Raw genomic sequence first — 27,127 nt, 5'->3', positions numbered from 1 at the left:
ATATAATTTATTATCTGGTTGATGTTCAACAAGTATCATGGAGAAAGAGAGAGAGAGAGAGAGAGAGGGAGGGAGAGAGCGACGGAAGGTGGGAAAATGATGTAAAGATATAGATACAGACGGAGAGACAGAGACACACAGAAACCTGAGAACACACAGAGACACATAGAGAGATATAGGCGGAAGAGGCGCAAATTCAATTTTGTGATGCACCACGATTCTTACTTGGCACTTGACCATCATGGGGAGATTTTTCGACTTTGTCACTTGTTCATCAGTAGATTCCTTGATGGACGTAAAGCGATCGCCCGTGCCGGTGACGTCAAGACGCTGCAGGCCGTCCTCCACTTGTTTCTTCTTGACAAGCGCGTGTGGTTGCTGGAAGTGTGATAAAAAAAAGAGGGGTTATTTCGAACAGTGTCAAGTCAGATTTTTGTTTTGAACGGGTTGTCATAGTAGTGAAATAAAAGAACCGGGTGACGTCGTCGGTAGGGAAATGTAAATTCGACCACGGTTAAAAGTGTGAATGACATGCTAGTTGCAGCTGTTGATGAATATTTTAAATGTCAGAAAATGATTTCATCACGTGACTCAATCAAACCCAGACATTACTCAGAATGTGCTTACATTGCCTCGTCTGAGACTCGCGAAGCTCTGATTAATTATGCAGCAGTGTTCAAATCCACCGATGAGGTCACAACCGCCACGTGTTTTTTTTACAATTATATGCCTATGCAGGCATATAAAGCCAATGTCTATAAAGAAATTCGTCAGAGATTGACTGCATATAAACCAGTGAGGTCGGAAAAATAACAATTGTGGATTTTTGTCTGTAGGATAATTATACGTGACTGTAATATGCAAAAGTTCGGTGCAGTTCATATGAAAAAATAGTCATTGACATAAAAAACTTTTCGTCATCGGGCATAAATGTCACCAGAATCATGTAATAGGGTTGTTTTTCAACAATTTGTGATTCAGGATATTACCGCTGCCGACTTCTAGACAGATGGTTAATCGGGTTCCTGCAAACAGCACGGACTCCAAATATAGTGCGACCGATGAATTTGCGCAATACATGACGTCATCATGGTGTAGCGTCTACACGTGTACATTGTAAGAGCCTTTCGTGCAGGCGTGACACCGAAACAATATCTAGGGTTTCGTTATCCGTCACCACGGCAACAGATTTCTGACATATCTCGGTCTGTTTGATCGTGCCGTTCCCCGCAACGCTTTCTTAAAGAGGTTTATGTGCTTAACTACACGCAGAGAGAAGAATCTGCTGAAATCAGCAACGCGTCATTGTTCAATTTCTATCTTGTGTTAAGTCATGAAACTACCCGTATGTTATAGAAGACGATTTTCAAACCATAAGCTTATTTAGTACATCTCACTTCCGGCACAAATGATAACAACTGGATATACTCCCGGACGTAAGAGATAAAATTGGTGATTACTAGTAAGACTTGGTGATTATAAGATGGTGGAGGTGCGGTGTGTCTGGTCCGTAAGAGAGGGCTTTCTGATGACACTGTAGAGAAGCGATATTGAGTTGCAGGACATACGTACTCTTGTGAAGAACAAACAGGAAGCGCTTCAAGGGAATCAGTTCAACGACCCACACATGACGGTCGAGAGGCCGAGGACAGAGCTGATTTCATTCGAGACTGGCGTGTTCGCTGACGTGCTACAGTGCACGTCCGACAGGTAGTTGCAAGGGTAACGAAGAGGGGGTCAGTGTTTTGGCCTTTGCCTGCACATGCTTTCGACCTGCGCGTGCGTACTTCGTTACTCTTGTTTGTATGCGTGTGTCAAAGGTTTTGTTACAGAAAATCAGTGCTTAGAATTAAAATGACAGTAGTTGCAAATTGATTGTGTGTGTGTGTATATATATATATATATATATATATATATATATATATATATATATATATATATATATATATATATATATATATTAGAAACTAAATTGAAAAACACACAACTACATCTGAGTGTCTCTGCACAGCAAATTTTTGGGGCTTGAAAAAATGACCCATGTAGGACTTGAACCCACGTCCCCCGAATTCAGTTCGGATGCTCTACCAACTGAGCTAACGGATCAGTTCAAGTTGGTTTGACGTGCGCCGTCCTGTATATATATATATATATATATATATATATATATATATATATATATATATATATATATATATATATATATATATATATATATATATATATATATATATATATATATATATATATATATATATATGAATATATGATGGTGAAAGATTTAAGATGGTGAAAGTTTTTCTCTCTCCAATTTGGAGATATTCGGACTCCAAATTTCTACAATTCTTTTCTGATCTACCACTTGTGGGGGCTCATTTTAAAGCTCTTGGAGAAAGAAAAACTTTCGTTGTCTTAGTTTTTCGAAAATCAAAATTTTGATTTTCCCCCACAGAGATAACACAATAATGGCGCCCATTTTCAATTCCAAATATCGCAAAATGTTGGGTAATTTGTTTCGCTAGTTCCAAACTATGCACGGTGACTCCCGATTCTTATTGTTGATTTGTTAAGAGAATGGTTGAAAGTTTCATTTAGGAAAGTTTGAGCAAAAGTTTAAGTTTTTCACTTTCGAGGTGCATACTACCTTAATTGTCTGATAGCTCAGTATAAAGCTTCGTGCTTTTCCGATTCTATATGTGTGTGTACTGTGTACTGTGTCTGTGTGTCGTCTGCTCCACGCACACCGTGTTGTTCGGTCGCGCACAGAATTGCAACATCTCAGTCGGTTACTGTGACCAACTCTTTTGGGTTGGAAGCAGTAGCCGACTGGTTTTGTGTGAGGCCTAGCAGCTAGGCGATGTTGCAGTGAGTGTGTGGGGGTTCGAATCCCGTTTGGGTTATAGCAAAATTTATATTTACATACCCTCTTATTTTTGTAAAAATCGTAGATGAATTTTTTCGCCATAGAGTTAACAAAGGGGTGGCGGTCACTTTGAATTTCAAGTGTTGTTAAATTTTGACTACTATTTCTTTCTCTAGTAACAAATTTTGCACGGTGCACTGACCCCAGATTGTTATTCTTGATTTTAAAAGGGAATGGTTTAGGCCTAAAAGTCTTTCACTGAAAATTTGAGCGTACTTTTAAGTCGCCTCCCAAAAAATTCGAGGCGCGAACTAGCTTAGAGCACAGACGGAGGCGCTGAGCGGAACCTGTCTATGCTTAAAGGCGATTACGAATGTACATCAACGAAAGGTGTCTACGTCAACAGAACTGCTAACTCGAAGACAGATTTCATCTCGATGATATCACGTCTTCGTGACATCACTGTTTATATTGGGATCGGTACGTTGCTATGCTCTTTTGAAACTCGCACCTGCCTACGCGGATGTGGACGAGACCAATCATTTGCAATAATGCTCATCAACGCTACACCCTAGAAGATAACATCCAGAGAATCTGCTTCGGTAAAAACAGAGAAAGGAGACTTCGTCGATGCATTAAATGTTGAAGCATGGGACAACAAGCGAACGCGAGGCTGAGGAAGTCCCCCAACAATCAGCCGGACGGTCTAGAAATGTGGGATAAGAGCAGGGCCAAAAACACTTGTCTTAATATTTCATTTGATGTATTTTTTTCATTTGTTTACATTGTCATTTATTTGTCTTATGTTCTCATTATATTTGTATTTTTAAGTTCAGTTTACATTTTTATTTCATTATGTTTGCATTTTTATTTCGTTCTTTCTTTTTCATTCATTAATTTACATTTTTATTTTCACATTTTTATCTATCTCAATGTCATAATTTATTAATCTCTCTAGTCTAGCGCCTTAAGTTTGCGCTCCTGCACCGTGAGTTGAGAGACTGAATTTTTACGCGAAATAAATACTTTCGGTATCATATTTCAGTTTGTTGAGCAGATTGTGAAATTTACGATAAATGTAAATTAAGGTAAATCTCTTGGTCTAGTGTGACGTTTTTGTGAAACTTTCAATAATCTGATAATAATGATGTGTTTTAAGTTTAATAATGCACTAAGTTAGAGGGCATGCGTTTCCATAGTGAAAATGTCGACTTGTCACCGTCGTTACTGGGAACGTCAGCCAATTCAAGCTTCAACTTCTTCTGGTACAGGTAGATTCGCACCTCTGAACAGTGCTATGATATCTGAGGCATGTCAGGCACCGAGCGAGGCCAGCAGCTTGCTTTAGACAAGCCTTCTCCGAAGAAGGAACGCCGCTAGCAGCTTGGATCACATCAACCACCGTACCGTCCCTTCAACCTATCACAGTCGAACGTTGAGGACTCTCCACACCACGGTCCAAATCGACACCGTCAATATCTACATCTCAACACCAACATCAATGACGCAGCCGTCGCAGATAGAGACAAGTAATAAAAACATAGATGTAAACACAATGAAATAAAATTAAGAACACAATGGGAAAATGAAATAATGTAAACATAATGAAATAAAATGAAAGCACGAAATTAAAACGCAAACATAATCCAACAAAATGCAAAAAAATAAAAAACAATATAAAAATGTAAACATAATGAAATAAAAATGCAAACAAAATTGGAAAATGAAGTTAAAAATACGAATATGATGAGAACATAAGACAATTTACAAAGAATGTAAACAATGTAAACACAGTGTGAAAATTAAATAAAAAGGAAATAATGTTAAGACGTGTTTTAGCACTAATCTCACCCTATGTAGAAAGAGCAACCTCGATTGTGTCGTATAGTCGCGCCAAAAATAGACTCATGGTCGTATGTAAATGAATGTAGCCATGGCGACCAATTGTGCAGCGGACGCCAAGTTGGCGTTACACGTTAGGTGATGTGCACGCTAAAATATTTACGTATCACGATGTGATGCATTTTTTCCTCTCTTTTGAGATCAGGTAGTCTTGATTTTCACGATTTTAACACTATCATGGGTGCGGCCTTCTGTGACTTTCATTTGCCTCGACATAACAAGCTGTGCGAGGAGCAGCGTTACATAATGTTCTGTGTCAGCGAATTCTAGAAACATCCATGAAATATTAAAAGTCCTTACAAGATGTATACTACAAGCTCCCGCGATGTATACGCAAGCTCGATATGTGTTCTCTGAGAGCACAATAAAACTAGGTCGTTTGTCATAATACCTTCGTAAAAACCTGCTCTTCCCCCGCGGTGATAGCTTAAGCTTTCGTTAACCTCCTAGGCGTTATCTATCTCACGGGATGATTAATACGGGCGGTACATCAAAGATAAAGAGAGTTTGGTAAAAGAGTCGGAACATCTCGTCGAAGGACGTTACAGTGGCTCGAATCAGGGGGATTTTCGATGCCACATGATGTTCACCGTGTCTAAGCCCTAAGCGACAAAGCTGGGAAACACTTGCTTGAAGGCGGCAATTAATGAATTCAGCTTTTTTGTCAGGCATCTTTAAGTAGGAAAGTACTACAAGACTGTTAGATGAATAAAGTTGGTCGATCAGTAGTTCAAAACACCGTACTAATTGTTACTATAAAAAAACCATAAAACACATATATTCAGTTGCCACTATAATGAGCATTTTTAACCTTCAAATCGCAGCATCTTCTTTCCAATTTATTTTTCAAAAGTATAAAATGCTCAGATGAAAGAGGCGCGAGACAACAGCTGATCATATGTGCCAGAGCATAACAATCAAACCCGTTATAAAAGCCGCATGCCAACATAAGCGAAATGCATTTCCTTAAATCGGCGATACAAGTTGTCATGGAGACGGGTCATTTACTGTCCTACACATGTTTTCCCCGTAACAAATGCGTTTACCGATTTTCTCAGTAGTATTAGCAGTAGAAGCTTCAGGTAAAGAGTGACCGTTTGTTGACCCCGGTTCTTGTAATCGTAACTGCGCATGCGCATGTTTGTTGCATGGGATTTCGGGAAAAGTGTAGACTGGCCCCCAGTCGCCTGGCTTTTCTCGGCAGCTGAGTTACTTACTGGCAAAGCAAGTCGTTCACCCAACGAGCTACGCAACAGCCGACCATTAGTGCGACTGTCTGCTGATGTTTAATCCTTCAATTTTTCCCATGTTATTATGCCCACAGACTTGGATTGTAGCATACAAGTTTACCGGATGTAGTTTCGCAGGTGACTCTACTGATAATGATAATTGTCGTAATTGGATTCGTGAGTGAATAATTAGGAAACTGAAAAAGATATCTGACAAACGTGAACAAAGACCGATAATTTATACAAAAATAGTCAAGTTGACACTTTGAAGGCTCATTGTGCGAAAAGGTGTACCCGCTTCTCGATTGCCCGTAAACAGATCACCACTTCAAGGTCGATTGTAGATTTGTACTTAAACTTTTTGAGTAAAAAAAACTTAAAAACACATGTTTTTGAGTAAAACAACCGTATGCGAACTGTTTTTGAAAAAAAAAACTAACAAATTTTTTGAACTTTTCGATGACGGAGCTGATTAAAAAAGTACAACTTTTCGGGTGTGAGACCTATTCTTCTATGTGAAAATGCGGATTGAAAATACGTGTCAATGAACCTGAGTCACTACCTTAAGTGGATAGATATATTAATGTAAGCAGTGATTCTCGCTAAATCACATTAATGTGCTCAAATAATATAATCGATATCACGGATTCAGCTATCCAACACTTTCGTTTCCGAACGCAATTCAGGCAAAGTTCCTACAATCATAAAATGATCACGTGACAAGTATATTGATTTCGTTGAGAAAGAAAGTGCTCACGATTCAGAGTAATGACACACAACAACTATAGTCTCCAACTTACGCTGACGAATTATGCGCAACGTGGAAATAAAGACAAAACAAATATGAAAACATGACGTCACCGATTACAATTGCGTAGCAGACAATATGGTTGTTCTAACTACGTACACACTCGGATGTTTCTTAATCTGTCAAATATAACGAAACAACTAAATTCCTCAATTTAAATCTGACAAGCAATGCAAGGGCAATTTTTACATTGTGAGAAAACTGTAGTGTTTAACGAACGATACAGGTACATGGGTTGCTTATGTCAGAATTGGTTTCGAAAGTGAAAGACGAACTTTACTTCAAACTTTTCTCAATGAAACTTTCTACCGTAATCATCTTTACCTAATCAAGAATGAAAATCAGGGGGTCACTGTGAAAAGTTTGGTACTAGAGAAACAAATTACATGACATTTACAGGGCTGGCATTTCAAGTTGAAATTCAAAATGGCCGCCGTCCCTGTACTAACTCTAAGAGAAAAATAATATTTTTCTTACGCCAGGAGCTTTAAAATAAGGTCCCAAAGTGGGCAGAAAAGAGTTCTAAAAGTTTAGGAGTCTGAATATTTGACCCCGAGGCATATTCTACGATAAATCACAGACAAGGAGAGAAACCGATTTTTTCTTAAATTGAATGCAGCTTCAATGATACAAGGGCAAGGAATATGTGAATGTGTGCATAATCGTTTAGGCAATTTCTTAGTCGTCGATTGTCGGGGAAATAATGGCAATCAACATTTTAATTTATTCTCATTTGACCTTAATTAGATGTCATTAATGATTTTGACAAATAGGACAATGAGTGTCAATTACTTCGACTCTCCACCCACACACTCACCAATTAATGTCAATAAATCCGCCGGCAAACCCAACATATTATCATCATCATTGAGGTCTAACCTTTCTCGTGAATTGTTTTAGCCTTCCGTTAGATCATTATATCATTACTACTGGAGATAATAACTAACAAACTAAGTATCAAAGGATTTGGTCCGTTTTGTCAGTTCACTGTCTTTTTGTACGTGTTTCTTCTTCCTTAATTTTGTCTCTGAGATCGCTATAGAACTGGTCTAGACCTGGACGAGACTGGGGTATACTGGCCCCACGCTAACCTGTACTACGATTAATTATTAATCTAGCTGTATTTTGTACTTAGTCAACGATAAAGGCACCTTGCAGACAAGCTCTTATTTTTCCTGTATGAGAGCGGTTGTGGTCCCTTCTTCTCTAGGTGTGCCAAGTTTGAAAGTGTTGCGGTACTCCGTAGCGAAATTTTCCGTTTTGAGTTCCCCCATGCCGACGCCTACAGTGACTGCATTGTAAGTACTCCTGCAGCATACGCGGGGCATATATGGTGTCATTGCTGGTCTCAGGTCAGAATTAGAAACGCGTTAAAATTGTTCTGAATAATCCCTTTACACTTGCCACGTCCTATAACAACAAAAACAGCATTCTTTCATGTACTCACGCAAATCTGTTAAAACACTCATGTGATCATCCGACTTGGTAACACCATGAACAAAGTGCGCTTCTGAGCTAAGGTGACGTCATCTTAAATACGTCTTTGTTCTACATTTAGTGAAGAATAATTCAATCGTGCCCTATCTATAGAACATTACTTTTTTTATATATATAATTATATATATATATATATATATATATATATATATATATATATATATATATCTGTCTGTCTGTCTGTCATACAGCATTATGTGTGTATGATATACATATGTGTGTCTTCCTGTGTGGAGTGGGTGTCTATGTCAGTCTTTGTCTGTATCAGTCTCTACATCTGTCTGTGTATATGTGAGGACATGAGATCATTCTGAATATAAATATGGGAAATAATATAGCATTATATATATATATATATATATATATATATATATATATATATATATATATAATATATATATATATAATATATATATATATATATACTTGTTTAGTTCAAGATCAGCTGGAGTAGAGTGCTCAATACTAGAGTAGAGCTAAATACACAACTGAGTTGATCAGGATAATCTAAAATATTACATTTCCACTACAAATTGTTTTCGTATAGGCTGCAGAGCCGCCTACACTCATCGGGTGGCTGTGATCGACTGAAACTTTAGGCGGGAAACGATTTCTTTTGTTTTGTTTTTGTTGGCACCTGTTTGTTGCAAAAGGTTGAATAATTAGTGACTGCACAAGAGAAATTTTCTCCTGTGCCAACAAAAACAAAACAAAAGAAATCGTTTCCGCCTAAAGTTTCAGTCGATCACAGCCACCCGATGAGTGTAGGCGGCTCTGCAGCCTATACGAAACAAATTGTAGTGGAAATGTAATATTTTAGATTATCCTGATCAACTCAGTTGTGTATATATATATATGTTTATTGATTATAAAATAGTGTTTATCAATATGTTTATGAACTGTTCAGTCATAGGGAGGGCAGTAGGTCATTTGTAATTTATTTTTATGATCGCCTCTAGATATTAAGTTCCTCTGACATATAGTTCGAGATAAAACTGAATCTCAGGTATCAGTCACAGGAACACAACTTATCTGTCTTTACTCGATGATCTCGTCCAGCGATTTCAGTTTAATGAAATTTTCTATAATTTCCACAGAGACACGCCGCTGATGATTTCGCCGGCCGACATTGATAGGGAAATCAGCTCATCCGCTGAGTGATGTGATGTAGCTCAGTCGTGACAGTTGCTGCTTGGCGTGTTAAGGCGGGCATTTGATGATGTAATTTCGTTACAAATGAGATTTCCGAATGACCCTGTTCACCCAGGCGAATCTAAACGTGTGCCTGGGAATATCGAGACGAAGTTCCAGAGCGATAATTATCGTTTTAGTCGTCCAATGCTTGTGGATCAACCTATCCTGGAGCATCGTCCTGTCAGCGATGCGGTTAAGAGTTGTTGATTTCTGTCTATCCCACGATATAAGATTAGTATGTTCTGTAATCTGCATGTCTTCTAGTGTGAGCCGGAAATTGTTGGTGTTCAAGCCAGCTCCTAAATTCTGATCGTCTCTGGCTTCCCAAAATCACTTTCTGCACACTAACTGGGCTTTGCCCGGTAAGTGTACTTAATGCAGAAAGAAAAATTTGCATTATTGACGATCAAAATAATTTTCAATTTTGAGCATTTCTCTCCCTTACAGGGTGAAATCTACAGTACCCTCTCCGGCGTTGTCATGGTTTTTTAAATATTTACGAAGTGGCAGAAAGCTAAAGATGAAGGTAAGACGATAGGCGAGTGCTTCGATCGAACGACAACTTGAAATTGTTAAATTGCAGGTGACAGACAATAGACACTTTCAAGACCTTCCTTCTACGCCTTGGCTATGATGTTTTGACGTCTTCGGCTATCATCTCTTAAACATTAAAACGAACTGCTTAGGTATTTGACTTTGGCTTCTCATACTGACGCCAAATGACATTTACCTAGAGTAATCAAGAACAAGCTGCAAGGTCAATCATAGAGAACGTGACAAGTACACAAGCTTTCTCTGTCAAATTTGTTCTCTGAGATACGTTCTTTCTGATGAAGCAGACTTAATCAAGAGTGCGTGCATGTAGAAAAGTTGAAGTACTTGACAACTTCGGACGTCATCAACAAGCGGTACAGGGCGTTAAAGTTGTTCACTGAGCAGTCAACGCTCGTCAAAGATTGTCGAGAGTGTGCATTAATTCCACAGACTGCAACAAGTATTCTGACATCAGCGAAAAGGAAAGAATATTAAAAGATTGCACAGGGATTGCGAACTGTAGAATACCGTGACAAGTTTTTGCCCTCTTCCGTTCATGTTTCTCATACACAACATTCATGAGACATGTTTCTGTATTTAAAAACATGGTCATACCACAGCGCTCTCTCTCTCTCTCTCTCTCTCTCTCTCTCTCTCTCTCTCTCTCTCTCTCTCTCTCTCTCTCGCTCTCTCTCTCTCTCTTCAAAATTGCTAAGTATTGTGTGAACCATTATGACTACACTTGCCCGCAAAATACATCAACCGAAGAAACCATTTCAAAAGAAAATTTTTACAACATGACAGTGCTGAAGAGTTCATTTAAATACAGAATGCGTCGTACTGTGCTGTTCGTATACTTCTCCCCAGACAATGCGTTTTCTGTCCATCTCTTGAGTGCTACTATCTTCCTTTTTGAGTAATGAAGGTAGCTTTCCACTGATAGTAATACGCCCTTCGGGCTGGCAGATTTGAAGAATGGCTGAGCTTCTTAGCCTTCTAGCTCGTAATGGATTCCCTGCCTGCATCGCCCTCTGCGTGGAATACGGCTCCAGCATCTAGAACATGTTTGTTAATAAGGAGACAGAGCACCGGGTCTTATCCCGCCACGTTTTTATTGTCTCAGCGTAAAACCAGTATATATCTGTTCGTATTTGCATTCCTCCAGCAGGGCACTACAAACGACTGACAGATTTTGAAACGTCTCTAGGATTCATGCTCAGTTTAATTTGAGTGATGAACTCTGAACTGTGATAAATTGAAAGTGGTTCGAGCCATGAGACAATCAACCAACCATTGATAAAAATATATACAATCTGGATCAAGCCTTTCAGAAGTGCAAGATGTGACCAATCACGATCAGCCTTACATAAGTGCAGGATATTTGACAAGGCTTAGTGTTAATGATTTATCCTGTGAGTTTAATTAAAATGTTGTTCTTCAGTCACGGACAATTTTTTTAAAAATCTTCTGAAGATACGCAATTTTTTTAGCTGGTACTGTCGTTCTGTTTTTCATGTACAACTACCCACCACCCTAGGAAGTCTTAATTTGGTTTTTCCTTGCATTCTTCTATCCATCTATCTATCTATCTATCTATCTATCTATCTATCTATCTATCTATCTATCTATCTATCTATCTATCTATCTATCTATCTATCTATCTATCTATCTATCTATCTCTATCTATCTGCCTATCTATCTGCCTGTCTATCTATCTATCTATCCATCTGTCATCACATATATAAACTTCTGTCATGCTTTATCTCAAACCATTGGATAGTTTACGAACCTTTCAATATATGTCCCCGTTAATTTATTCATGTATGGATTAAATTACACACCCCACTACCTACCATGATCCATATTGACATTTAACTGATGTCAATCTTCACAAAGCTGATCTATATTAGAGTTATATAGCCGTTAAGTCTGCCTCGAGTATCGGACAAAAATTTGGAAACTTTAAAATTTGGGAAAGATGTACATCTTAATGTATTAGGAAAAATGAAGAGCTAATTATCGACTATGATTATCATGTATACATACATACATACATACATACATACATACATACATACATACATACATACATACATACATACATACATACATACATACATACATACATACATACATACATACATACATACATACATACATACATACATACATACATACATACGCACACACACACACACAGAGGAAAGCAGACATGTTGAGCAGCATGAGCAGTATTATAGTTACTGTTTCGGACACATCACGTCCTTGTCTGTTATCTGTAGTTCTTCGATCGCACTGCATTAATATAAAAAATGTATTAGTTGATTCGCAGGATCTAGCTATTAACTGGATTACACAGCTTTCATAATATTCTACATCCATTTTCGCCTAGATTTTGGTTGCTATGGTGACGCTATTTTAAGTTAAGCGGCATAATGTCTCGCTATGTGTGACCCTGTACAACCTCCTTGACGCTCCCCCTGTCCCTCAACTCTAATTTGTTTGACGTGAAAAAAAAAGTCACTTCTGCTAACAGTGTGTTAAAATTGGGAAAATTCAGAGGACGGGAAGTTCACGGATGTTGAATGTGTTCGTCACATTTTACAATCATCAACTGTACCAATGCTACAGGGCAACTTCATCAAGAGTTGCAACGCTGAACTGTTCTTCCGTTGATCACGATAGAAATCATCCCTCCGACTGCGTTTTCCAACTAGTCAAAATGTCAAGGAGAACAAAATCAAACGCTGCGACATGAGAAGACGCATCTCGCTTTCTGTTAAATTAGTAATAGTACAGTTGTAATCTGCTGAACAGAATTGAGTGGGAACGTGTTCGATATGACGGAGTGTCATAGCTGCGTTAATGTGGACCAAACGTTATCTATATAGGTGTGGCCATGTTACAGTAAATGCTATGTTTTTAAATCTTGCTTCAAACATGTAGCGCACATATGCACCTCCTATTGCCCAACTCTTTCCAACTTTGAGTAATCACATGGCACAGCGACTTATATTCAATACTCTGTATTGTCACTGAATGTCGCGCTGTCACGTATGCTTTCTTTCATTGCGGGATTTGTCTATCTGTCGTACCCTTGTCAACTGTTATCATGTAGGCTGAAACCGCCAACCAGTTCCTGTAAGGCTTGATCTATAGCATGTTTGTCAATAATTATACCACATATCAGAGTATATGGACACATTGTATGGACGTCCTACCGACAATGAGCTGTATTAAATACAACCTGCTTCGTGCAGCGCGTGGGTTCCCATCCAACAAAGGACCACCAATTGCCCGCCATTGACGGTAAGCACGACACGTTGGTAAACACATAATCACAACCCGTTCTAAATGTGGCTTTCTCATAAATCTGTACAGTTTCGCAGAATCCAGGATACTTACAGCGTCTTTTGAGGTTCCCACTCGCATGTCTAGTGGTAGCAAGTCTTTCGAGTTCTTGTGCGTGAAGCCGACTCCTGGCTGGCGGCGTCTTTGTTGTCGTTCCATGTTTGGCTCGTCTGCTTCTGAGCGCGAATTTCCTTCTACATTTGATGTCGCTGAATTTTCTACTGGCTTTCAGGGCTTGTTTATGATAAATACCGGAGAGACTGGGATGGCGATAATCAAGTCCCCGAAGATCTGTGCGACAAGGGAGGGAGAAAAAGTGAATAGGAAATAATGATAGGAGGAACGGCCGGCCCAATTATCGCATGCATAGCTCCTTTCGCTCAGCGCAGCTCATTTGTGACAACCTAATTACCACAGCGCGCACTTATATGTCGCTACCAGTTCTCCACTGATTTCTGAAGATGTGTTTCCGGCCTAGCAGATATTTTGGCTTCCTCCTGCCTTAATATCGCTAATGCTTGTTCTGATTTTGTTTACCATCGCCGGAATCGAATCTTTTAATCTTTAATTGTGTAAACTTTTTCAATTTATTTTCAAAATGATTTAAAAAAAATACCTGATGGCGCTATAGAGTATCTCCCAAGGCCTTGCGATTATTTTCTTTAATTCTATAGGGAACGCTCTTTCCCCGCCAAATTTGTAAGGTCAACATTGTCAACAAATTTTCACTTTATGACAACACCTTGCTTCACACGTCCGTTGCGCAAACATGGAAATTATAATCTGCAAATATATCGCTGTAAGCGCGGTCCGACCGTGGGTGGAGGGACTGCTGCAGGATAAAAAAGACTCGCGCAACCCTTGATGGTAAGCCGTATGACAGTGCATGACAGTTTTGGTGGTGAAACGAGAAGAAGTCGTGTGGGGCAAATTAAGGTAATGCGTGCCCCGAAATTTAAAGATTTAAACTTTTGCTCAAACTTTCTGTGTGGAAACTCCAAACCATTCCCTGTCGAAGTGAAGAATAATAATCCGGGCCATCTTGCAAAGTTTGGTGCAAGAGAAACAAAATACCTGACATTTACCATATTTGAAATTCAAAATGGCTGCCATCCCCGTGTTAACTCTGGGGGACTGAGAAAAATAAAATTTTTGATGTTCACAAAACTAAAATCCATGAGCTTCAAAATGAGCTCCACAAGTGATAGACCCAAAAAGTATCTATAAGATTGAGTCCTAACAGACGTCCCGAGGGAAATCGCATGTATGATCATATGGTTTATTATTTTTCTGCACACAATACGTTTTTCGCCATTCGTGGCTCACGATGATTGGTCCGTCAGTCCATCATGGGGATGAGTGTCTGTGTGTCTGCCTGTCTGTCTGTCTGTCTGTCTGTCTGTCTGTCTGTCTGTCTATGTGCTCGATATCTCAAAACGGCTCATAAGATCAGAATAAAATCTGGTACATAGATTCAGTTTGCAAATGGCAAGAACTGATTAGTTTTTGGCGGGTGTGGCTTGCTTACTTTTTGCTCATTTGCATAATTAATGATTAAAAAAAACCGGATATACATTGAGATTGACTGAACACAATCTGATGAGATTTGCTACACATGTTGATCACACCTCTGATGAGATTTGCTACAAATGTTGATCACACCTCTGATGAGATTTGCTACAAATGTTGATCACACCTCTGATGAGATTTGCTACAAATGTTGATCACACCAAAATGTATCAGCCGTGAAAGATATTAAGGGTTGACAAGAAAGATAATGGCTATTTTGCATATTTAATAAACTTTCCTAATTAGGGATATATAATATGAAATGGCTAGATTAAAATTGACGAAACTTGGTAGGTATTGCTTCAGCCAATTCCTTATTTGCATATGTAATGAACATTTCTAATTAGGGATATATATCTGAATTGACTCAACCAAAGTTGATGAATCTTGCTACATATATTTAAGATACTATAATAGAACACCATTGAAAGTCGTTAACCATTATTACTTCAGTCAATTCCTAATTTGCATATTTAATGAACTTTCTTAATTAGGGATATATACTGGGATTTACTTGATCAAAGTTGGCAAAACATGCTATGCACATTGATGATTATACCAGGTTATAACAATATTGGAAGTCATTTCGCATTTTTCACATAATTTTCATATCTAATAAGCTTATACAGTTTGGCATATATAGCTTGAATGACTTGAGCAAAGGCAATTACATGTGCTATATTAAGTGGTGATACATTGACATACTCAAAGAAATTATTTTATTTCAGATAATTGCATATTTGAATACTTAATGATTTTTGGAATTGATCTGTGGTGAATATTGTTCATTATGTTGATCATAACACTTTCAATTAAGTTGCATACATGTGGCAAAGGTTCAAATTTTTACATAAATGCAATATATAATGAAACACGTGAGCATTTTCAGCTCATATCTGGTTCTTCTATGCACGTATAAGACAAGTTCGTCTTTTAATGTCTATATAGAAAGAGTTTAAAGTAGGAAGTGACATGCTTGAAAACACACCGCACTATATCTTTACGATGTAAAATGGTACTGCTGGCATATGCATTCTTGTCCGCATTAACATTCAGTCATCATCAACAATAACATTTGACATTTATAACTGTGTCGATTATGTTCAATCCGTGGCAAAACGCGTCCAACGGTTTTCCTTTGATCTCGTTTTCAAATGTAAAAAGTAATAAAGAAACTTGTTTATGTTTTTCATTAAAAGGTTATCAAAAGATAATTGGTCTTAAGCCCGTTTTCATTAGGTTGTTACTCATTCCGAAAAATTTAAAACATAATTAGGGTACCCCTCTCACCAAAATGGGGGTCTAATTGCGTCCATTCGTTTCATCGTGACTGCCTGTTAAGTACTTAAAGCACCAGACACTCCAAACAAAAATGTTCGAGTGTCTATGCCTAGGGGAAAGAAAACATGAAAATGTGGTGTTTTTGTGTTTTCATTTTCAAATAATCTTTTTCTCTTTCAGTGTTAAAGTATGCGTGTTCTATCCAAAGTACATGAACTGTTCGCACATTTAATTACTTAGGTTTGCTACAATGTAACAATTAATTGCCGAACTTGTTATATTTGTCCAAAGTTTGTTTACGCAGACATTGAGCTACTTAAAATTGAGTTCCCGTCAAATTGAAAAACAATAAGCACTGTTTTCAACAGATTGCAAAAGATGGTACGATGGATGGGGTTGACCCAAGATGCAACTTGTAGCGCCAACGTCCTATATACACCGCAAAATGAAGTTTTCATTTGAAAAACATTGAAAGGAACAATAAAAAAGTGCCACTTTTTTGTTTTTCCCCTAGGCATAGCCACTTGAAAATCTTTGCTTCGAGTGTCTAGTACTTTTATTGGTAGTCACGATAAAACGAATGGACGCAATTAGACCCCCCGTTTGGCGAGAGGGGTACCCTTATTTTGTTATAAATTTTTCGGAATGCGTAGCAACGTAACGAAAACGGGCTTAAAGACAAGTTAGCGTTTTATCACGTTTTAACGTAAAACAGAAAAGGTGTCTTTATCCCTTTTTACATTTAAAAGCGAGGCCAAGTGAAAAGCGTTGGACGCGTTTTGCCACGGATTAAGTTGGTAACTGAGTATTTTGACACCATTTGTTGAGTTAAAAATCAATAAACTATATATTGTGAATGATTTCGTTTGTCCGACAAGCAACGCATTGACGTAAAATGATTAAAAGTCCATATTTCATGTGTGAACTTGCGATGAGTAATTTAAAAATCAGCATATTCCATCAGTTACGTCAATTACGATAACTCTCGGGTGATTGATGAATTTTACAAGACATTTATTAGAAAATGTCACAGCTTAAATCGCTGAAACCTTCAATGTGGTTTGCATAATCTCTTCTGTTTGTGAGATATAGTTATTGCATGTAAAGCGTTTTGATGGCTTAGTATGTTAATGTGCTTGGAGACAGGAACAGGGAAAATATATTCGTTCTTGTTTCCCGAACAAAACTAATTAAAATACTATCAACAACTCCATCTATTATCCTTTCAAGTTCAAGCTAAATCCAGCTGTGTCCTCATTTGTGTTTCAAGGTCTCACGTCGTGAAGACATGACCATGATAACGGTTATTTGACGTTGACGTTGCTTAGTGCCAGCTAGCGGATGTCAGAATTATCCGATGGGATTTGGAAGGAAAACACCTCCATGGGGACAGGGGACAAGAACTCACAATACCTAAGATCTTCCATCGTCTAACTCTAACAATGAAGTTCAATTCCCTTCTTTTTCTTTAGTAACACAGCGAGATACTTGACTGACAAAATATCAACTCAAGCACGCCCTCCCCCCCTTTCCCCGCCACCCCCATGGAAGGACCATGCTTCAGGCCGTGCTCTTGACCATGTTCTACCGTCGTTTTAAACAGGCAGGTTTATTTATCAGTGTATTAGTATATCGCTGTTGTTTTTGCTATAATACACCATAACGTACGTTTGGCATCGTGCTCCAGGCCACAATTACGTCAAGAATTACGCCATTTACGTTCCAACGTTACTGCATACAGGTGGAACGGCAGAGTGTACACTGGACGGCCAGTAAACAAGAGACTTAGCCGTGTGCCATGACTTGGCATGACAATGTGTAAGAATAAAGAAACTTCCATATTATTCATAGCCAATCATTAGAGGGGACACATTTAGTGATTGACTTCAAGGGGACGCCAGTGACGTAAGTTTTCTTATCTGAAGTCCTTCACAGTCAAAAAGCAGTTTTATGGCTTTCATGAAAAATAGGAGTACCATGTTTAGTTTTGAGTATCATACAAAAAATATGGAGAGGTTCCAGACAAACAATTTTTATCCAGAGACATAATAATCACCTCAAAGATATTAGCTTAACCGTGGATTTTTTACATCCATGGCTTAATCCATCACTTTTTTTGCTCAAAGCGAACCAGTACGACATCTAATTTACACAAATGCAAAACGGGATATGGGTGCAGTAAAACATTGTGCTGATAACCTATTTCTGTTTACCAAAGTGATTTAAGTGATAATGTAATTAAGTGATATTGTAATGACTATTTATGATCACCTTTTGTGTTTTTAGTTTAGGCAATGTTTTCAAGTATATCTTGCAGCAATAAAACATTTCTCATTTGCATGAGTCCAATATGTCAACCATGTCACTTCCTTTCTTTCTTCATGGGACTAGTAAATCAATAAATTTAACACAAGGATAATTTCAACAAATTATATCTTCAGCCTGAATATTTAAATGGTCAAAGAAAATGTGTACTCAATCTACATTATACAGCAGGGCATAAGTGTAAAAGGTTTTATAAGAAACACTGCATTTATTATACTTGAAACTTGAAATGTTATAAAAGATGTTCTCAAGATTAGTATTGGATTTTGTTTGTTGAATATAATTTACCATTGATTAAACGATTTCCCATCAACATAAATCCAAGCATAATACCATAGAAACGCGTTCATTTTTATTACTAGAGTGTACATTTCCCCCTGACCACACGGAAATTGACATGATGAAGTATTTCCTGTGTATTTCCACCCGTTGTTATGATTGTGTACTAACAGGGTGTATGGAATGAAAAGCACTGTGCAACCAAACAGTCGATTAATTTGTTCAATTCAGTTTAATTGATAGGTAGTTTGTGTAATTTCAAGACAATTTAATCCATATACTTCCCATTAATATTTTAAACTTTCTGGTGGATAACATAAATGCATAATACTGAAATGTAATCCATTCTCTATTCATTGCAAGAAATGTCATGATACCCTAATCAAGATATTAAAATGTAATTTCATATTTCCTTAAAAACTTGTATAGATGTGTTTTCAAATGAAAACATCAATTATTGAGCATTTAATTACACCCGTTAGTGTTGTTCTGCATCTGTGTTTTGCGACCGTATATTAATGAGCCTAGTTACAAACATGGTTTAGTTTTGGATTATTTTCTATGTCTTTTCTTTTTGTGGAAACGTTTTTTGCGTAATTGCTTTAAAAAGACTACCTTGCAGCTATGTTTGATTGTACTTCTGCTTTTTAATTGGCTATATGTGAAGAGCGTATTCGTGATGTAAAAGTAAATATCGTTACATCTCAAAGGTAGTCAAAGTGTTGACACACCAATTTTGAATAAATTAAACTGACTCTGCTCCTTAGCAACTGGCCAATGCTAGTCAAAATATCTGGCAAAATGGTAAACGCTTTGGGAGCTGAAGAAACTCTTCGTTTGGCACTAACTTCTTCTTCTGTTTTCCCTGTCACTGGTATTTCCTATAAAGATTTCGTGTTGGTATTACAGACCAGATTACGTGGTCACTGGTACAAAAGATATACTTTTAAATGTGTGCAACTTGCCTGTTAACGCCACTTATCACCGTACAGAAGAGCAATTATTATCCTAGGAACCAAAAATGTTCATTAAAGAGCTGAAAGACTTTACGGTAATCAGAGGACACTGCGTTTCTCAAAGTAAATGTCTTGAAGATAACAATAAAAAAATTGTGTAAAGCCGTACAATCGACTGAACGGAGAGATTTCCTGTTTAATCTCATCCATCACATAAGCGTTCCCTTCAATGATATTTGCACCAATGAGATCTGGTTGGTGGTACAACTATATCATCATTTGCTTCACATATTTTCATTGTGGTGTCCCTTTCTCCCTTGTCATGGGTTCTACAACGAACAGCAGCAGCCTCAATAGTCCCTGCAGAGAGGCATATCATCTTGGCTGTTTGGTTGTTTATGGTCAGCAAAAGGGTTTTGGTCTTTCTATGAAAAATGTTCCATGCAGAGGAAGAATATGTGGGCAAACAGGAAGAGAAAGTCATTTATAATGATAATGATGATGATGACTATCATAATAATTGTCACGACCACCACCATCACCATAGTAATTAAAATGTTGATTGTGTTTATGCTAATGAGAGTTCGATTATGGGAAAGATGATCAAAAGCACAACTGTTAAGAGTCACACACCATTTATAGTAATAGAACATTTCAATCATTTGGATTTACTTAAAACATGCACAAAATCATTTAAAAAATCCTTTCGAAAATTTTACAACCATGGAACATTGTAGGGGACACAGTGTATGAGATAATGACCCACTGTCAATGGATATCGAAACATTCAACACTACCAATAACATGATTGGAACTTATTTGGGATATTTGGATGGTGAAGTAATGTCTTTAGAATCTGCAAATGTAAGCTAATCTGCTTTTCCTTTTACGTTACACACTTGGCTTTGGTTTTATGAATAATTTGCAATATTGAGACATTAGCTATAGGGCACCTAACATTTTTGAAGATCCAATTATCCCAAATTAGTTCCAATCGTGTTCAATGTACATGAATTTTTATGAACAAATCTTTACCTTTATAAAACAAAGAAGAAAAACTAAAGGAAATATTCTATATATCCTTTTTGACAAAGTAATACATTGAAACTCTGTTGTTTCAGTTAAATTTCTGAGTTACCGGAAAATGTCAGTGGAAGCTGTTTTGGCCGTATTGTATTCGGAAGACAAGCAAATTAGGTAGACCGGTGTAATTTTTTTCTGGCCATGTAATTGATAATCCTTCAAAGTTTTAACAATGCATCAAGAAAAGTTTGTTTATATGAGTTAAAAGCTTTAGTTTTTTTAGAAACGATGGAAACGAACTGATATATGCAATCAGGTTATTCATGACATTTATTGTTTTAGAGTTTTCAAAACTGTGAGAATAGCAGTTATTCACGGAAAACGTATACCTAATTTGAATATATGTAAATTTAACCCATTTGCACCACTTAGATTTTCCTAGACTTTTAATGAATCATTAGTGGAACCTTTCCAAAGGTCATGGAGAAGAAATAATTTCTGTTGTAATTAGTCCTAGGTTAAACCCTAAATTGACTGGACTTGAACAATTCTAATTTCAGAGACTCCTTACCGTTCACGTACGCCACGGTCCCTCCTCAAAGGGACCTTGTGGAGGGACCGTGCCTACGTGCCTAAGTCTAAGGATTCAATATGGATGCCAGGGATCTTTTGACGCCCTTTTTTCGTGAATTGTTGCTTCGATTTTTCTGGACAAACAAAATTCTGCAGCTATCTCTTATTCCATTCTATTTTCATGTCTTTAAAATACTAAAGTGAGTGGAGGTCCATGACGGGACCGAGTCCTTCAGAAACACTGCCGGTAGATTTTGACCGGCCTGTGCTTGAGGTGACGAAAAGTAAACATCACATTTTCAGGTTTTTGTTTCACAGAGATTATCTCAAGAGGCAAGGCAGCTCGTTGGAGAAGAACCTGATCAAGGTGTTAATAGGTTTGCATAATGACATACTTATGAACCTTTCACTGCAAAAATTGTATCAGGTTGGAAACTTAGTAAACATGCACTGGTGGTTTTTGTTTTTGTTTGTTTGTTTGTTTGTTTGTTTGTTTGTTTGTTTGTTTGTTTGTTTGTTTGTTTTGACGTGTAAAAGAACACTTTTCATCTACCGTGGTCTTATGGACATACAAAGTCGATGCGTGGTACGATTAGAGTGTTAAATCACAGTACCGTACACTAGAATTTTTAAATCCGATATCCCAGGGATTAACTCATCCTTTATTCAAAACTGTTGTCATTGGTTTCTTTATTGGTTCTGGCCGTATGCTTGCTCGAAGCACAGTCTCTCCACCATCGGATTGACAGAGTGTGGCGGGTGGTTTTCCTTCGAACCGTCTGTTCAGCCACAGAGAAACATAAACAGAGTCGCAACGGCTATTGTTTAAGGCGTGAAGCGGTTACGTAAGCAATCCATGTTTGCCTCGCCTCACGAAGCTCTCGGCTCTCTTTTCCGAAGAGTGCCGACCATGCATCCTTCGGTAATTTTCGGATTTTCACCAATTGTTAAGCGAAAGTATGTTCGACAAAGTTTGTGTTGTTGTTGTCGTGTGGTGCTGAGCGGAATTGACGTGCTGGCGAAAACGGGAGTGTTTTGAGCTTCAGGAAAGTGAGTTTTACCGTTTTAAAAATTCCTCTCATATTTTTATGAATATATAATGAGTGTGTTTGAACCAAATTTGAAAGTCTTTTATCGATACTGTCTGGTTTTACTCAATGGTTTACGGTAAGTCATACCGTCTTTTACACGTGCGTCAAGGAAGGACATGTTTATGAAACTGCTGGCGTGTTATGTTTTGATTGGCGTGAAGCAGTGTTTCTGGCCTGAGAGCTCACAAAGTAACTATGGTTGCTACGCGACTGGCAGTACGATGCCATCTCGTCGTATTTTTCGCATAATCTCGTGCAATAATCAACCACAAACAAAGCCTCCAAAAAGTTTAACACCTTTGAAGCTCATTTTAATATGAAAAGCCAATAGTCTACCGAGACGACCATGGAACAAAAGGCATGCCGCGTTACCAGTACACCTGGTCACTCAAATAACACGACTTTACAGATGTAATGGTTAAAATCGTAAACTTCATGCCTCTAAAAGGGTACAGTAAACATATCGAATGGTAGTTTTCTGTTTCGATTTGAAATCCGAACACCACAGTATACTTGCCTCTACTTTTGGCGGAAAATATATGAATTCTATAATAAACTTTGTTTACTCATACCTCGGTGCATGTGATTCCGCACGTTTGACAAATTGGGGTTAAGCGGCGCGATGCTTCACTGTCAGACCTTTTGCAGCTGACGACTACATTGGCAGGGAGTCGGGACTCGATTCACGTAAGAAACTAACTATTTAGAATCTTTCATCACTAATGGAAGACCCCCGGGTCGCTTTGACATTAACCGGACATCCGGAGCTTTGCAACCATCATGATGGCGAAAATAGGTTGTATCAATTCCATTCTTTCTTCGATATAACAAAAGCGGAAAGGTTTCATGCTTATCACGGTCTGACCAAAGTCTGATTTTCAGCACGAGTGTGGAGGACCGTAAGCTAAGAAACACATGAAGATGCAAGTCCTCAGATTTTCAGTCCAGCGTCCTCCTTATCCAGTTCACCAATTTTATCTCATAGAGCATCTTAATACTACTGCCGTTATAAGATGTTGGTCATAATATTCTCTGTGTGCGTCTCTCTCTCTCTCTCTCTCTCTCTCTCTCTCTCTCTCTCTCTCTCTCTCTCTCTCTCTCTCTCTCTCTCTCTCTGACAAATGATCTAGATCCGACAAAGTGATCTGTCTATAAAAAAGTGGAAAAGCGCAGTATCTTTTTTAGTAGAAATTGTGATTGCAAACATTGCATTATACGTAGAATCAAGATGACCGTTGACATGACAACAAAGATGTTTTAGAGACAAGTTGATCAAATCCACTAAGTCTTCACTGCTCTGGTACAGAGGTATTATATAGTATGGCATGTTGTAACTGAGATCTTTAGCGATGAACAATCGTAGATACCTTCTTTCACCTAACTTTTACAATTCATTGTGAGATGTTATCGAACGAGCTAAATTGTCCCCATACCGAGGCTATTTTAGATTAATTGTGACTTATCTTTAGAGTATTAATCTTTACAGTTGAGCTTGAATTCAGTAGTGTGTAGGATGGCATTGTTTCTTGAACAATGTCATTCGTGTCACAGTAGCAGAAAACAAATATAGTACCGTTGCTCTTTGATTGGGTGAGAATTTGGAAAGTTATGACATGCGCAATAGGGTTCCTAGTACGGATTCTCTTTCTGCGATGTTTGTACAGTGGAGATTCTTATTGTGACAGCGTATCACGTACAGAGTGAACGTTGAAGCGGGAACAAAGAAGTCGGTGTAGATCAAAGTACGACTCAAGATGCGGTGGGGGGGGGGAATCGTGAAGGTTAAAGAAAATTGTAAACCATATTTGACGGCTGCTATTACACAAGTGGCTGTTAAATTCAAGACCTCTTTGATTTATTACATGATTAAGAAATTAAAAGCGGAGTCTTTCGCGATAATTTTCAATTTTGATTTTCAGGCATGGTACTATCTCCAATTTTCCCGGGAGTTGATGAATTTCCAATATCTAAATTCTTAATCACACAACATCAAAAGAGAATCTTATCAACGGGTTATTTTGTCATGGGACAATGCAGGGATTAAATAAATCGTTGACGTCATTTGGCAATGTAGCTCAGTGCATGCATGAAGCCACTGTAACTTTACAATGTTCGAATGTTTTTATGAATTCATGTTTAACATAGTTTGGCATATAATTTCACTATAATACTTATCAATTGATAAGTATCCCGCATTTTTGTTCCAGGAAAAAGTTGATATTGAACGCATTCAAGCCAAAAGTCATCTTTACGTTGAACTGGACTCATTTTATTCCGCATGCTAGGATTAATTGTGCAATTATCATATGCCTTCGTAATTGTGTGATCTCGTGTGCATGCATACACTATTATAAGCGACATGTTATCCATATAACCTTCGCTTGTCAAGCCGTGTTGCCTTCCCCCTTCCCTTGAAAATCTTTGACTTTATGGCATACCTGAGACATGACAATCTGGAAAGCTCGATCGAGGATCACTTAAAACATGGAAATACATGATCAGTTTCAATTCGAATATGGTTGACTTGGATTCCTCTGAATATAAAATGAGAACACGTATGCTCTCTCTCTCTCTCTCTCTCTCTCTCTCTCTCTCTCTCTCTCTCTCTCTCTCTCTCTCTCTCTCTCTCTCTCTCTCTCTCTCTCTCTCTCTCCCCATCTGAACTAGTACTCTCGGTAGATGGCAGCTATACAAAAAGGTAGAACCTTCTACACCTTAAACGACACCCCACACGCAAGGCTGCACTTTTCATCATCCGTGACTGAACCGATTGCCGGCAGCACGCCAGGATGCCCCTGCTCAAGGCTACCGTATCAGTCGTTTTGAATGAGGAAGCTGGGAGCCTCAACAGTGTGTATGAATAGGACGGCAATACAAAAGATGCCGGTGAACAGTGATGCAGCTGATGAATTCACAAGTTGTCAGCTTGGAGGCGTTTCCATGCTTTCCTAAACAGAGGCAAATTCTGACATTTTCCGTGGTTGGCATGGCAACCTGTTAGCATAAGGCGAGGTCCCATTTCTATTATATCGCTTACAGAAAAACACAATTTCATATTTATCGGGGTGCTATTTTTTTCTGTTCTCTTGCGACTAAAATTCTGTTTCCAGTAACTCTGCAATAATCGAGGAAGTGTTGAAGAACATTAAGGTACAAAGATGATAATATGGTATGTGGCGGATACGGTGACTAATAAAATTGGATAAATTGCGTTTCATGTGAAACTGCAGGAGTTTGGAATCTGATTACTCGCTTTGTTAAAATATAGATATAGGCCTAAACAATAGCGAATAGTTGGCACAAGCGAAACCTAATTGATGTAATTGTGACCGTCACCTATGCAATATATATTTCAACAGCGCATTAACTTGAATGTGAAATTTGTCAAAATCAAAACAGACGCGGTTTTCCGAATGAAGGGGATTCCTACTCGAGACCTGCGAACGTACACGCCACCGCAGATAGCAGATTCCGTGCCGTCGCTCCGGCCGTGAGTACTTGTGCGTCACGAGGCAGGCTGTCACGACCAGCTCTTCCGTCACGCGAGTCGGCCTTTTCCCCCGTGAGACGCGTAGGCAGAGCCACTTCTGAGAACAATGTACTCGCTCATCCAGCGTTCACATTTTCTCTCTTATATTGAATTATAGGCTTTCATTAGCGGAGCTACAATACTCGATTACGCAGTCGTGTTGAATGACATGTATGGCGGGATTCGTCGACAATTACACACCTTTCCCCTCGAAAAGGTCAGATGTCCCATCATGCATGTCACAAAAATGCAGGCTTTGCACCTTTGAAATGCCCTGTGTGACCTGTGTTTCCTAAAGATTGCACGTCTGGCAGATAACAGTCAAATTGGACAAGTCCACTTAAAATGGTGCATATGACTCGATAAAAAGTGTAAAATATTGACTAGCTGGACCGCGTGGCTAATAAAAGCTGAAGCATAAGCTGATGCTAGTCGAATAAAAAACTATGCAAATATCACATTTTATCGGCTTCAACAACGACAACACTGCAAAATATTGAGGAGAATAAATCATTTTTAAGCTACATGGACATTAATTGCAGGAAATGAGTTAACATCAATACATACCTTGGCAACAGCGTAGAGAAGGCAACCGTTGCGTCGTGCGGTCTGCGCCTCGGCGTTCAAACTGGCGCTCGACGATGACGTTTATCAGCTGTGTCACGTGATGTCGTTAACGGTAAGGAGAAACGCGGATTAGCGATCCCTCGCGTTTTCAGAATTTTTCGGGCGAGGGGGGGGGGCACTTCAGGCGTACTGCCGCGCACGTGCGCTGTGTTGTGGCGTGTATTTGGACGATCTCTTCCGCTCAAATAATCGAATTCAACTGCCACTCACCATGGAAATTTAAAACAACCCAATATAACGGTACTTGGACGATCCGGTACGAGGCTCATCATTACCTTTACCAGGTCGGTGTGGGAAATTATTGATAATGAATTTGATTGGGTTATTAGATGTGCCATGATAAATTTGAATGTGAAAGGTACACGATTTTGATTTAAACCAGTTCAGTACAGTACATTAATACTAATATGAAAAAAAAACATGATAAATGGAGCGGCGGTTTCAAGATTTTAACTCGATGTTAAAGGGCAGGCCGTATTTTGATGTCACCAATTGT

The 27,127-nt window shown here is 38.4% G+C and overlaps 1 protein-coding gene across 1 annotated transcript in view; it reads right to left on the bottom strand.

Annotated features, from left to right (window-relative positions):
* The window catches only part of LOC139133261 (nuclear receptor-interacting protein 3-like), a 38,705-nt gene extending 11,994 nt beyond the window's left edge, over positions 1-26,711 (bottom strand). The window contains exons 1-3 of the mRNA XM_070699788.1: positions 26,572-26,711; positions 13,433-13,669; positions 226-378 (exon numbers count right to left, since the gene is read on the bottom strand). Coding sequence (XP_070555889.1) covers positions 226-378; positions 13,433-13,537 — 258 coding nt within the window. The 5' untranslated portion in view covers positions 13,538-13,669; positions 26,572-26,711. The remainder of the gene's footprint in view (positions 1-225; positions 379-13,432; positions 13,670-26,571) is intronic.
* Between the last annotated feature and the right edge of the window lie 416 nt (positions 26,712-27,127).

Source organism: Ptychodera flava, chromosome 1 (genome assembly GCF_041260155.1).
Source record: "Ptychodera flava strain L36383 chromosome 1, AS_Pfla_20210202, whole genome shotgun sequence".
Classification (NCBI taxonomy): Eukaryota; Metazoa; Hemichordata; class Enteropneusta; family Ptychoderidae; genus Ptychodera; species Ptychodera flava.
This window is presented reverse-complemented; position numbering and strand designations above follow the sequence as displayed.